Genomic DNA, 14,612 nt, shown 5'->3' on the forward strand with positions numbered 1-14,612 from the left:
TAAAAGGCTCAAGATGTTCTTCTCCAGTATATATGTTCTTCTCCATATGTATAAATACCTGATAGGGAGGTAAAGAAGATGGATCCAGGCACTTCTCAGTGATGCCCAAGGACAGGTCAAGAGTCAATGAGCACAAACTGAAGTGGGGGAAATTCTACTTAGAAATAAGAAAAAAAAACCTGTTTATTGTAGGGATAGTGAAGTACTGGAACAGGCTCTCTGGGAATGCTGTGGAGTCTCCATCCCTAGATGTTCCTTCCAACCTTACCCATTCTGTGATTCCGTTCTTCAGACAGTTCATTGTAATATACGCTGCTGTGGACATTAGAGACTTTGCAAAATCTCTTCACTCTTTTACATTTCATTATTTTATTTTATTTTATTTTATTTTATTTTATTTTATTTTATTTTATTTTATTTTATTTTATTATTTTTTTTCCAGAGAAAATTACATAGCAATTAATAAAGAAGTCAGCTCACATCATTATGTACCATTTCCCACTTTTTGTCTTCTGTTTAATCGGATAGTGCTTTCTCCCAGGGTGCGGGCCAAGGAACAGGAGATCTCATGTCTCATGTTGTTCATATTGCAAAATGCTCACACAGCAGTGAATTAGTGATAGAGCTCAAGTCTTATTGTGATTCCTGAAGGCAAAGACAGTACACACTAGTATAAATGTGCTATTATTTTAAAGGGTTGGAGGCTGATCCTACAAACCTTTCCTAGCATGAGTAATTCTGATATGAAGTTTTCTTTCCCAGAGCTACTCGTTTTTGAAAGGATTACTCTTTGCAGGAACCAATCCTTGTGTTATATGTGACTGTTTATATACTGGACTGTGAAAATATTTATCCTTCTAAACACTGAATGATAATGTGGATGGTTGTTAGCAATGCAATTCCTCCAGCAAACAGGAGTGGATACTGCATACAGAATCAGTTTTACCGTCATTACTTTTCAAGATATTACTTAAATATATATCGTATTTGCTATAGAACAAGCAGGAAAAAAATGTGGAAAAATGAAGGCTTCTCATATCAGTTGTGATCCTTTTTTTTTTTTTTTTTGACTGGCAGTTGTTCCCATTTTCAAGTGTTTGTTTCTACTTTAATGAGGATACCAACTTTCATCCAGTGAGATGTGTGGGTCACTTTGTTAGCGCACTTGAACACACCAAGGCAATACACCAGCTGGAAATTTTGACTTTTAGTTGAATTATTTTTCCCCAGCAAATGGCTTTCCTTTTGACATATTTTAATGTACTTGCACACTGAGAGGAAGAGTGGGTGAACAGAAAACAGACTGTTTTATTAACCCAGCAGTCACTTTTGAGATTCATACATGTCCACTTTTTTCTTGCCTTTGTACCTAATCCCAAGAGACTGGTATCTGGCTTCCCTTGGAATAACAAAGTCAGTCACAAACCTCCAAACATGATTGTTAACTGAATGCCAACGGTTTCTTCTCATCTTTTTTTTTTTTTTTTTTTTTTTTTAGTAGCATGTTAGGGATTGTGTCCGTACAGATGCCCTATAACCATAACATTAATTTGGTTTTATATTTAAGGATTTTTTCTCTTGCAATAGTAGAATTACATTGTGCAAGACATTAAATTGCTGCTTCTATTTTGTGTGTGTGTGTTTTATAGTGATTTTTTCAGCTCTGCTAATTGTGGAAAGGGAAGAAATAAAGCAATGCTGCAGGCACTGTCTGGACTACAGTTTCAGCTCAGAGGAAAGCTACGGGATCAAGAGTGGGCAGAGAAGTGCTCTCAAGAAGAAGCCCATGCACGTTATCCACAGTGCCACATGCCAGTTTCACGATACCCTGGGTTCAATGGATTTTTGCCGGTGGGAACACACTTTTCATCAGACAAAGCTTCAGCAATCTCAGAGGTACCTATATTACCAGAAGACATTTACAAAGACTATTTCTGAATGCTGTTTTATCTGCAGAAAGTTATTCTTAATTGTAACATAATTAACTCATTTTGAAGAACATCTACATGATCCAGGAGGGAGGTGAGGGATAAAGCTGTTGGGGTTAATATTTTCTAAAAAATATGTAGGACAAGCAGATGCTAGAATATTAACTAGGTCTTGTACATGTTCCTTGAATCGTTAATCTTAGGACTGACTCTAATGATCTAGGGTTGACAACACATTCCATCCTCCTTTTGGATAGTGGAATGGCCCTGGAGATTTCCTTCCATGTCACACAGCATTCACAGACAGCAATCAGGGAATGGGAATGGGGCTGAATTCTTGCTTCCTCACCCTGTGGCAGGGCAGGCAGCTTCACATGACACCAAGAGAGGGGATGCTACCTCCTGGTAGATCTGTGGCTGCTAGGTGTTTTTAGCATCAGCCATTCAGGAATACATGTTTTCAAGAGCTTCTCCTGGCACCTACAGTCATCCAGGTCTGAGGTTGGGAGTTTCAGGACCAACAAAGAGCTATGTGGAAGCAGCTTGGTGTGGTTGTTCTGGTTCTGTACAGGTGTCAGGGGCAACATGGCATGGGCTGCTCACTCCTCTGACTCAACAGAGCCTGTGCAGGGTTGCAGAAGGGCTGCTCATAGCCACACTATCTTGTGCAACCTCTGTTCTGTAGAACCGATGTTTAAAAGCCATTACTGAACAGATCACGTAATTCCACCATACTTCTTTCTGTTGAAATAGGAAGTAACTGTGGTATTTCAGATACCACATGGTGGCAGCTGTTGATAAAGGCTGATACTAGTTTGTTTTTCACTTTTTAAATTGAGGAATTCTAAACTGCAGCAAGCGGACCATCCAAGTAGTCGTTTCATAGCTGTTACACCAGGAATGTTCTGATAGCTTGATGTCTGTTGTGTTGACTCTTTCTTTCTCATTTAGCAGTGGGAAGGAAAAGTTAAGCAGAGATCCAGCTACTATTCAACTTCTGGATCCAACAATGAATATTTTAAGCATTTTTCTGACTGCTAATAAACTTTCCTTACAGTTCTTGCCACTGCCTTTCTCTTCTGGTCTGCTCCACTCTCCCATTTCTCCAGTGTTCCTCAATGTAGCCTGGAGAAAAGAAGTTTAAGAAAAATAATAAAGTTTTTATTTATTCCTTACAGAATTTCTGCCCCTGTGGGTATTTGTCTGCCAGTCTGGCTAATGTGCTGTAATGAATCTACTCTCTGCCATACATACATGTATCATCCTATCAATCAATGAGAGGAAATGCTGAGTATGGTGAGCGCTAACAAGAACTCAGAAGGGTCAGTACACTGGAGCACTATACTGGCATGCTACTTTCCCTACAGGCTGCTTTAACTGGAGGGTAATAAATCAGGCAGCATGTAGCTGGCATCATGTTTTCTTGCCAGTCTCTTTGTCTTGGCAAACGGAAATTCCTTTCTCAACTTTCAGGACAGTGCTATCCCTGCTCTGGATCTTGGTGAAAGGTAATGTCCTCCTAAGGCCTTCGGAGCCCCTGAGTTAGATATGGCAGGTCAGGCTGCTGGAGGAGCCTACTTGCAGAGATCTAGCACCCTGCTAGCACCCTGCTAGCAGTGATCAAAAGGTGCTGAAGAGCCCATGAGAACTGCATTTTGCTGGCTGGAAATCAAAAGGCAAAGAGATATGGGAAAAGGTGAAGAAAAAGTAAGGAGGGGAATGTGGGGAAAGGAAAGCAAGGGAGAATGGAAAATCGAAAATATGAAGAGGGAAACAGTGAAAGAATTGGGAGAGAGAGGAACTGGAAAAATTAAGGAGAAATGAGGAAAAAACAAGTAGGAGGAGAGGAAAAGTAGAAAGAAGTAATGATAAAAAAATGTGGACATTCATCTATTGCTGGAGAGAAATACCAGAAATATATAGAAATAGAGAAAGCCAAAAATATTCCTGTTCTCACCAGTATGTGCAGTATCTCCAAAACATCTTAAGGAAGACCAAGAAAAAAAAATTAAAGACAGGTTTCAGGATTTAGACAAGAAATTATGCCTCATCCTTAATTAAGTAGCAGTGTTTAAGTTATATTGCCACAGACAGGGTGACTTCTAGACATGCTTTCTTCTCATCCATTTGTGGGCAACTAACATGCCATTAAGGACTGATTGTCATTGTTCTGCAGAAAGAGTCATGATTGAGTAAATTTTCCACCAGAGTCTTTACAGCAAAGCCAATCTATCATTTTTTGGCTGTCTGGAAGGTAAAGAAGGATTTGCTGGGAAGAACAGAGGAATTACAGATCTCTGAGAGGTTAAAAAGTCCAAGGTGGGAACTCAGCATGTAAGGGAAGACCCTCATGCCTTTATGAAAGTCTCACATTTTCTTTGGATGCACAAAAGTTCTGATATTGATAAGTGTAGTGCGTTTGCATGGCAATAAACTGATAACAAATCTTAATGCTGTTTTACACAGCTCAGAGCCAACACTAATAAGGAATTCATATTGAGTGAAGAGGTACCATCAAATACCACTGAGAACACTGAGATCAAGGATTCACAAAGGTAGCAGAAGAGGGTTAGCGTGGTATTTTAGAACAACAGTACCTAAGAGAATTCGGAAGCTGATTCATTTTGTGGTCTTTTTATGTGACACAAAACCTGGATCCAGATTAATTTCTCTTGATCAAGGAGAAGAACCTATACTTTCCAGCAGGGTGGGTCAGCATGAAGGAGTACCAGGGGTGGTAACAGAGATCACAGAATCATGGAATTGATGTCATATTTTCTCCTGCAGTACTTGCACGCAATATAAATTAAGCAACCTTGGCTTAGCAAACATTTGTACTGGAGATTTTGGAAGAAAATCCAGAGGAATGCAGGATGCCTTTTGTAACCCAAAAATGATGATTTCTGGTCTTCAAGCTGTGGGCAAAGGCAGAGTTCTTGGTCTCCATGATTACACCCTGATGTCCTTTTCTGAAGAGTGTTCCAATATCATAGTAAAGCTCCCCTTAGATATTGACTAGCAACACCCTTCTAGGGAAAATCTATTTTCTTTAGGAATGGTTTTTTATCAAATATTAGTTTTGGTGGAAATTTTAATGCTCTATCTTCTTCATGCAATAAATCAAAGCAAACCAATTTTGTGGTATTTCAGATGATCACTTAACTTGATCTCTCCCACATTTTTGAATGGATACGTTTAAATGGAGATCAGAGATACATATATTTATATATATATAACTTTTCCAGCCTCTCCCTTCTCATTGGCGTGCCTCTTTGTTGTCAGAGATATACTGTGTGGGAGGAAGATTATGCATGTCCCTTGTAAGGACTACTGACCTCTTTTAAATAAAAAAAAAAAAAGCAGTATTATATTAGAATAATGTTCATGGCTAAAACCAGCAGTCATCATTAAGGTATTAACACCCAAAACATGATATTCTCTGGTGAAAGGTGTTATGACATGAAGAACTCCTCTGTTATGACAATATTTTAAAAGTATTAAAAGGTCATCATAAATAACACAAGAATGGATAATATGGGACTTACTTCGCAAAGAGTGAAAGAAAGGTAATGTGGTTTATGGAAAATTAACTTTGTCGATCTAACTTTTTGTCTGGTTTACTCAGATTTTAAGTTTGGTTGATAGAGGTAAGTTTGTTGGTATCATATAGTCAGGGTTCTTCAAAGTGTTTAATTAGTTTCTAAAATTAACTTGCCATGCAATAATTGGATTTATAAACTGAATAACCAATAGATGTGAAAAAGGATTTCGAAATTGAGGAACATTCCTGGTTTGGATGTAGCCCTTTGGAGTAGCAAAATAATGAATTTTTCACTCAGTGCTACCTAAATATTTTATCAGCTAATGAAAGCTGCTTACATTTGTAAGTGACTTCATTGCTGGAGGACTGGAAATGAGTATATACACCACTGGTGTAAAGAAATAGTATCTTTTCAGACTGTAAGCACAACTAAATAGTGTATATTGTAATGAGAGTTAAAAAAAACTGCACCACCAGAAAATGAATGAAAAGCCTTATTGTTCCATAACAAGGTGCAGGACTTTGTCCTGAGAACCTGTAACTTTGTCAAAGACCTGGGAATCAGAGAGCTTGATCAGCTGGAAATGAGTTGCCAGCACAGCACTGCAGCTAAAAGAATTCTTAAGTAAATAAATAAATATGTATATATTTATATTAACAAATCAAATAGGACCAGGGTTACTGTTTTCCCTGTGTGTTAGTGTTGATCAGACCATTACAAGATGCTATGCCAAACAAGTTTAAAATATCCACCCTCCTACTTCTGTATAAATTACTAGAAAGTATAATACCCTTTCAGTGATCTACGACACTGAGGAGGCTGGGCGGTAAGGTTCTCTCAAGCTGACCCATAAATGATTACATTTCTGTCTGAAATAGTTCTTTTAAAGCTGCTGGGGCTTAATTTTAACACTCTCAGAATGTTTCTGTGGGCAACATTTTGTATTTAGAAACACAACAAGTCTGGTTCACATATTTCTAGGAGGGAAAGGCTTTTAGGAGGTTGGTTGAATCACTGTTCCAGGAGGTGTTCAAGAAACATTTAGATATAGCGTTGAGAGATATGGTTTAGTGAGGTTATTGGTGGTAGGTGGATGGCTGGACTGGATGATCTTGTAGGTCTTTTCCAGCCTCGCTAATCCTATGATTCTATGATTCTATAATTCAGGCTTTTTTACAAAATTCTAAAATTCACAGATATTTGTTATCCTTAAAAGTGCTGTGCTGCTTACATTATAAATACTCTGTAGAGAGTCTCATTTACCCAGTACCTGCTTCACTGACATCTTTCATGCTCCTCTTCTGAAGTTCTATATTGGTTGCAGTGATTGCCCACATTTCCCACAATTCAAACACTACTGAAAAATGATTTTTTATGTTGTTATTTGTTTTTAGTGATAGCTACATAATTTGATACATTTTTAGTAGATTGTCTGAAAGAGAGAATAGAATGGCAGTAGCTTAATACTCTTGCACAAGTAGAACATTTGAAAGCATGAAGACGAGCTGGATATCCAAGAACATCCATTTCAGATGAAGGTATATACCTCATCTGTCTCTCTAAGCTTTATAATATCATGGTAGATCTTTGCTGTAGGCCACAACTCATGTTTAAATGAAATATTGGCTACATGTAGGAACAAAATGATGCTTAAGTTAGAAGTGACCACTTGTACATCTGAACTAGATGCCTTGGTAACTTTTTCTTGGAATCAGTGTAAGCAGGTCTTTTAAAACCCAATTTATCTAGCTTATCTTAGGCTTTCAAGTAAGATGGATTGCACCATCAAAGTGCCTATTTTTTTGCCCCTTGTTGACAGAAAAAAATACATAGATAATTAGCTTGGATATATGCATCTTAATTTTCTCATACACAAAATGTCAAATGAATTCCACCTCTAATTTCCACCTCTTTTTTTGCGTCAGAGAAAGGATAGAAGTTTTGAACTTTCCGGATTCCACTTTAAAATTAGCTTAGGAGCTGATGCACGAGGGTTAAAATATAATTTTATGTCAAATTACTGCAAGTAAAGTAATCGAGGTTTTTATGATTAGCTGCCTGTATTTTCAATGAATCCACATAGATTTTTTCATGGTAGTCATTTGAAATATATTACTTATTATTTTTGTGAACTATAGTGATATTATTTTTTTAATGTAATACATTTAGTATTAATATTCAATTTTTATTTATTGTTTATTTGATATTTATTTTGGTGTTTATATTATGAGAAAGAGTATACAGAGAAGAAGAAAGGTGGAAATGAGGTGGAGAATCAGAAATAAGAGGGAAAATGGAAATGGGAAGGAGAGCAGAACACATTTTGGGAGATCTGGAAAGAGGAGGAGTAGAACAGAGAGCAAAAGGTAGGGGTAAGTGGGAAATAAATAGATCTGTGTAGGATTTTCAGGCTCACTCATTATTTTGTAGACTTTTATAATATCTCTTCTTTTCTTCTCCTTTTCAAACTTCACAGACTTCATCTTTTTAACCTTACAGTGTGTAAAGTCCACAGTCACCATTCTTCCTCCCATATACCTCATCATTTTTGTCGTTTTTTTAGACCTTTTTATTTTCGCTATGTCTATTCTTGCACACACCTCTTCACATCTGAGCACAGCTGTTGACCTACTTCTGTGTGATAATTTCCGTAACATGGAAATCACTGATGTCTGCTACTGAGATAGTAAGTTCAGCGGGTCCATCACCTTCATCAGCTGAAGGAAGCGTTAACGCTGGATCGCTTTGGCTCAAAATTAGAATCTCAACAATTCTCTATGGACTAGAAACTGTATGCTGTTAGGGTGGTTCGGTCTACAGAGTATTGTGATTATTTGTATGAAAGAGGCCAAGGACTGTTAAAGACAGGTCTGAGAAGCAAAATAGTCATGCTTTAATCACAGGATCTCTTGATTCCTTCCCATGTATTTTCAGTGCAGAGCCTTGAGCAGCAGTGCTCATATGTCCAGGACGTTTCCAGGCACTGCAATCATCCTCTCAGCAGCTCTTAGAAGAATTCTTGACACAGAGTTGTCCTTTGCCAGCTAGTACTCTTACAAAGGTTTCAAATTTGTAAGGTTCTGGGATGACTCATAATTGGCACTTTGCAAATAGAGGTGCTCATGTAGAGGGTAAATTATTTGCTGACATAAATACAACATTTTCCATGACTTCTGGAGTTAGTGAACACAGCCATTCCCCCAGCACATAAATTTTAGGGATTAACAGTCTGCAACTGGAGTTACCAGAAGTTTTGGAATTCTAAAGTTGAGAATCATAGTGCAAATGCTGTTGGCCTTACAATGAGGGGGTGCATACTTTTCCAGTGTTAACAACAGGAGATGTTATTTCTTGTCACCTGCAAAACAGAAAATGAATCAGCTTCTATGGTTTGCAAAGTAGACCAGCATTTTATGAAATGCTGGCCTAAGATTAGCAGAAATCTCTGCTTGCAGTTGACTTCAGTGGAAAGGTGGAAACCACAATGGGAGTTAGGAGTCCAACATAAACCTTTACTTGACAGTTCTGCTCGTCTTGAACTGACAAATGGCAGCCAAGCAAGAAGTAGTCAAGCTCTTCTGCCTGGGTCACCAGGGAAAAAGGCGCTTTGAAACAGTAATGTTAGTCTCAATGACAAGGGCTATAGTAACTGAATTTTGAAGACTCTTAACTGTTGAGATATTAAGCGTTATTCACTGCATAAGTAATTATATAACAGATGACATTAATGATTCTTATGCAAGTGTTTGTTAAAGCTGTAATTCAGATTTAATGAATAACCAATGGTCTTTGTTATAAAGAGAAGGAAACCACACTTCATTTGTGAGATTAATCTTATTTAAAGCAAAAATTCTCTCCCTGAATAGCTGGTGGTATTCAGCCTAAATTAGCATCTGCTGAACTGAGCAGTTGAGCTTCCTCTGACATTTATTAGGACAAATGCATAAAGGCTGTGCTGTGGCAATACCATTTAATTGTCAGGGCAATTAGTTGCCACTTTGGATATCAGAATTGCCACTGAGTTAAAGAAAAAAAGAAAAGAGGTTGGTTGTTATGAAGCCCCAGCAGAAATAGTTTCATTTTTAACTGGAAATTGTGTCTGAATTTTATGTTGCTCATAAAAGTGAGAATCTGATGGCATAGACTGGACCCAGGCATAGCAGAGGAAAAAGTAATCACTTTAACAGTGGTTGGTCTTCTTTTTATGACTTCAAACCAGCCCTGACTTTTATAAAAAATATGTAAATCACTTGATGCTAGGGGCAAAGTCCCTGTAGTGTTTATGGTTCCCTTAGAAAAATCAGGAGTATTTATTTTATTTTCAACTGCATTAATATATTAAAAATAAAAAGCCTTGTGTTCTCATGCATTATTCTGTGAGCCTTAGCTCATTTGTTCTGCGGTTTGTGTAGATCTCCTTAAGGAAATCAGATGTGCAAGCTGTCCAACAGTTAAACTCTTATCTCTTACTGTGGGAGCTCTCTTATTTTGAAAAATACACATACAGTTATACTCTTCCAATATACAAGTAAACTCATCATTTTGTAAGAGAAGAGGGCTCTTCAGCTGCATTCATATATTGCTCTTTTTCCTGTCTAATGGTTTCTAAAGGTCTTTGTAATCAAACTTTACTTATATGCCATATAGAGTAACCATAGCAGAACCAGAAAAATTCCATCATGGAAAAGAGTGTCTGTTTAGGTCAAGACTCTGATCACAAGTGCAATGTCTGGAAGCCTGTACTCCGGCAGTTTGTACAATGGCTGGCCTTTGGATTAATATTGGAATGCAGGGCTACAAGTCCCTTAATCTTCATAAAGAATGACAACCATCTCTAAATGGCTGGAGTCTCTGTGTTGTGTGCTCCTGCCTCCTTCTTCTCTCCCCAGCAAAGCGGGATTTGTTCATTTCAAATTCACCCAGACTTTTTCATGTGTTTGTAAATTCTGCATCTAGAAAAATCTGAGATTGAAAATTGAGGTTTGATTAAGTGTTTCTCTGCTTTATAAAGGGGAATTTTAAATGAAGCTCTAGGAAGAAGATTGTGAGGTTTTCTTTTGGATGTGCTGAAGACCTCTGGGCTATGTTGTGATTCAGATGCGAAGAGGGAGAGCTTTGGTACCTCAGCCACCATTTACTATGTGCTTGCATTCAAAACTATTTCCAGCCCTCCCTAAGAGCTCAGAATGTTTTTATCATGAGAGATGATCCTGTCCATCTAAATGGCCTGTCTCCTTTCAGATTAGTGCCAGACAGGGGTAAGTTCATTTAGAGCAATATTAAAACCAAATTAACTCATGTACATAATTTTCTGAGCAAAGATCTAAGAACATTGGAGGCCAGCACTTTTTGGAAAAAGAATGCTGTTTCACAAGCAGGACATTAAAAATAGCCACTACAGACAAAATCCTTGCAATTTATATATAAATTAATTTAATATCACTTTCTTTTGTTGGAGTGAGGAACAAAGATTAAGATGAGTTGAAACTCCAGAAAATCTCTGCGGGTAGTTGAAATCAAACTGAAAGATGATTGAAACAGCGTCAAGATGTAAAGATTTGTCTATAAACTGCAGTCCATCAAAACAGCAGAGGCTAAGGATTATCATATTCCAGAGATTGCACACTTTCAGCTAATTTTGAAGGTTTGGAGCTGTACCATTTTCTTGGTACTCTGAAGTGCTGATATGCATAGCCTGTAATATGAGTTATGTCTCTTTATTTTCTCTCAGTTCTGCTTTTAGTTATTGCCAGTCCTGGTACTTCTAAACTCTTGATCTCTGGAATGTTGTGATCTTGACTGATTAAACAGTCCTTCCATATATACAGTGCTATTATTATTGTCCTGTATGATTTTTTTTCAATGGTAAACTTACATAAAAAACAATCTTTAATAATCCTCCTGGATAATAAATTTTACCATTGGAAGTACCATAACTTTTCTTGTCAGGAGTTCTTATCGGTCATAATATTAAGACTGCATTTTAGAAATATGCAGCCATGAATCATCATTTACAAATCTTCTAGTGTCTACACTATTTTGAAAAAGGACACTTAGTTGTACTCCAGTATTTCCTGAAGAGCATTTTTCCAGAAACGAAGAACATGGTCATTGTCTGTAAAAAAATTATGTCTGATATTTTGCTTTATATCTCCACTAGTTAGGAGGAAATTAAAAAAAAATATGTATGTATATACATTTCTGTCCTGATTCACAGTTCACAGCTGGTTCTGGATCTCTGAAAACATTTTCAGTTTGGGAGATGTATCACAAGCTGTACAGACAGATACCTAAATGCAGTGAAAATGATTAATTGCCTACAAAATGCAGATACAAGATAATCAACTAACGACTCATCATGGATAAATGAACACAAGAATTCTCTTCCACAAATTCAATCTCCTGCTGTTCAGAACTGTAGTCTAGAAACACAGCTTTGGTCTCCATGGCACTTTCCACCTGTAAATGGTCATATTTATCCCTTCTCAGGAGACAGCTACTTGAATGCAATAATTTGGATCTGTGGGTTTGCTTAAATTTCAGAGAGCTGAGAACCATGCCAAATTAGTAATGGAGAAAAGCGTAACAGACAGAAGTCGCTCTGGTGCTCTTCAAAGTAGAATATCTGTTGTGAATTACAGCAGCTTTTTATGGTATTCATAAAACCAAAAGGAAGAAAAAGATGCTGTTATTCTCCTGCCATGAATGTTTTCAAAGCAAAGCAACCAGCAGAGGTTGTCAAGAAGGCAAAAAAAAAAAGCCCTCCACAATAACCCCCCACACCTCTGGCATTCCACATCCACTTATTTCATCCTGGTCTGCATATTTATTTTGAGATTAATTTGGTACATGTAGTGTACATTTGCCAAGGGATTTTTTGTTGTTCCTTTTTTTTTTTCCTATTTAAATCTTCAGTTCCAAAGCTATGTTTTAATCCTATTACTGCTAATTGAGTGAAGTCTGCAGCCTTTTTGAGTTAGGTGAAGTTCAAGTTGTAATTGGTATCAAAGAAAGGCACAATGCAAGAACTGAATATTAATATTTAACTCTTGCCATTTTATTATTTCCACTTGAAAATCACAGCAGTGGTTAAAAGACCTTTTTATGAGTTCATGAGGGTAGTGAATTGGAGACTATGGGATGAGATTTTTCATTCATGCAGCAAGATTAACAAAAATTGCTTTGTAAGAAGTGTAAATGAAATATTATACCGGTGCCCAGTTGTACTGGTTATAGCTACAGGTCTCTCAGTATTCCCATTATGAAATTTTGCCTGTAGGTTAAGTAGCTGCACTGTAGAATTTTGCTCGAGGCTAATACAGCATACAAGATTCTAACCCAGGAGCTATTTTGTTTCATATCTCCTATTTAGACCTCTGCAGATAACTGGAAATTGTGCCAGTTTTGGATGATATTTTGGATTTGAGTACTTTCTAAACGACTATAATTCTAAAGCAGAACTTCTCATAAGATATGCATACAATGATGGATTAATTGCTTATGACTGAAAATAAGGACAAAGACCACCCAGGACAAAGACCACCTCTTTGATTTCAGATCCCTAAAAAAGTTCATTTGTTTGACTAAAAAGAGTTCAAAGACACAAATTATAATTTTTTCAGAGATTATAGAAATTAAAAGAAAAATGGCCATTGACTTGGAAGCTTTGGAAATAATTTTCTCCTTAATTAACAGAATATTTGGAAAATCAGTTAATTAAGATTTTCTGTAAGTCTTATTTTCTCCATTATTGTGTCTGTTTTTTTATATTGGCTCTTGCTTTTATCATATACACTGTGTATATTTGCTGTTATAATTTTTGGTTTGCTGTAATCAATGATTTGAAATCAAACTGGACAGAAAACACTGCAGAGGGATCATTCCAGCAGCATGGTAGCAGCGACTATAGTTCTCAGCACTGCATCTTGCTGAAATATCATTAACACCAGCAAGAGACGTGGTGCCTGAGAGAAAGAAAAATGATAAGAAGCAATGCTGGAATTCATAGTAAACAAGCATGAGATCAAAATATAGAAAGGGAGCAAAAAGAAGAGATGAAAAATTGGGCAGAGAAGAAAAAATTGAAAACACCTGAGCAAAAAAGACACAGCAGGAAATGCTGTATCTCCATCATCCCCTTCACATTAGATGAGATAAAATGTGATTATTATTGCTTATTTTTTCTGCTGAAATTGTTGTCCATCACGTGAAGTAAAACATCCAAGTAAATCATTTGTCCAAAATACATAACTATCAATGGCAGCAAAGCTGATTACAGACTGAGATATTTGACTAAACACTTGCTCTATGCCATGTAATTTTGGACCAATGTACAGATAATCTAATTCTTTTTTTTAATTATCATTTATATGCTAATTTTTCCATTAATATTACATTGGAAAACCTTGTGAGGAACAAAACTCTGATCCATTCAGATCTGATCTCCTGAACAGGTCTCAAAGGCTTTCTAAAGCAAATAAGTTATTTTCTTGTATTTTCGATGTTGTTGTTCATTAGTTTGTTTTTTGTTTTTTTTTTTGAGAAAATAATCTGAAACTAAAACTAAATTGGAGCCGCATTATATATATAATATTACATATTTCATTAGGGCTTTTACATATTAGGACAATGTTTCTAAAGAAGAACAGACTCCCCATTTTGTTCATATCTTACAAAAAATTGAACAATGTCCTTTCTTTTCCTTGAAAAAAAAAAAAGCTGAAAGAGGGAGATTGCAGTTACAGGCCAAAAGATGTGAATAATTTAGAATAGGTTGTGTTATGTCTATAGGCAACATATTGTCTCATATATGTAGAGAATGAAAAAAACTGAACTTAACTACAACAATTTCCAATGGACTTAGAGAGAATTTAGTCTCAACCCTGCCCCCTGCACTGCATCGAAAAAAAAAAGTGGGACTGAATACAAATAAACAACGCCATTTACTTTGTGCTACTGAAATTGTGGGTTTTGTGGTTTAAATGATAAGATTAATAGTTTCAAGACATTTCACACAGGGCACTTGAAGTATGATGTAATTCATTTAAAATCAAACTTTGTTCTTTGAACCTTCTTCTTTTGTTAGCAAAAGCCAACAATATTAGAATAAAAATACTCACTTCATACCTTTTGGGGTTTTGAC

At 36.6% G+C, this 14,612-nt stretch overlaps 1 protein-coding gene across 3 annotated transcripts in view; it reads left to right on the forward strand.

The window, feature by feature from the left end:
* TFEC (transcription factor EC) overlaps nucleotides 1,654-14,612 on the forward strand; it is a 95,305-nt gene continuing 82,346 nt past the window's right edge. For all 3 annotated transcript variants that reach the window (XM_021384879.1, XM_021384880.1, XM_021384881.1), the window contains exon 1: nucleotides 1,654-1,896. In XM_021384879.1, coding sequence (XP_021240554.1) covers nucleotides 1,696-1,896 — 201 coding nt within the window. In that variant the 5' untranslated portion in view covers nucleotides 1,654-1,695. The remainder of the gene's footprint in view (nucleotides 1,897-14,612) is intronic.

This window comes from Numida meleagris, chromosome 1, assembly GCF_002078875.1.
Source record: "Numida meleagris isolate 19003 breed g44 Domestic line chromosome 1, NumMel1.0, whole genome shotgun sequence".
NCBI classification, from domain to species: domain Eukaryota; kingdom Metazoa; phylum Chordata; class Aves; order Galliformes; family Numididae; genus Numida; species Numida meleagris.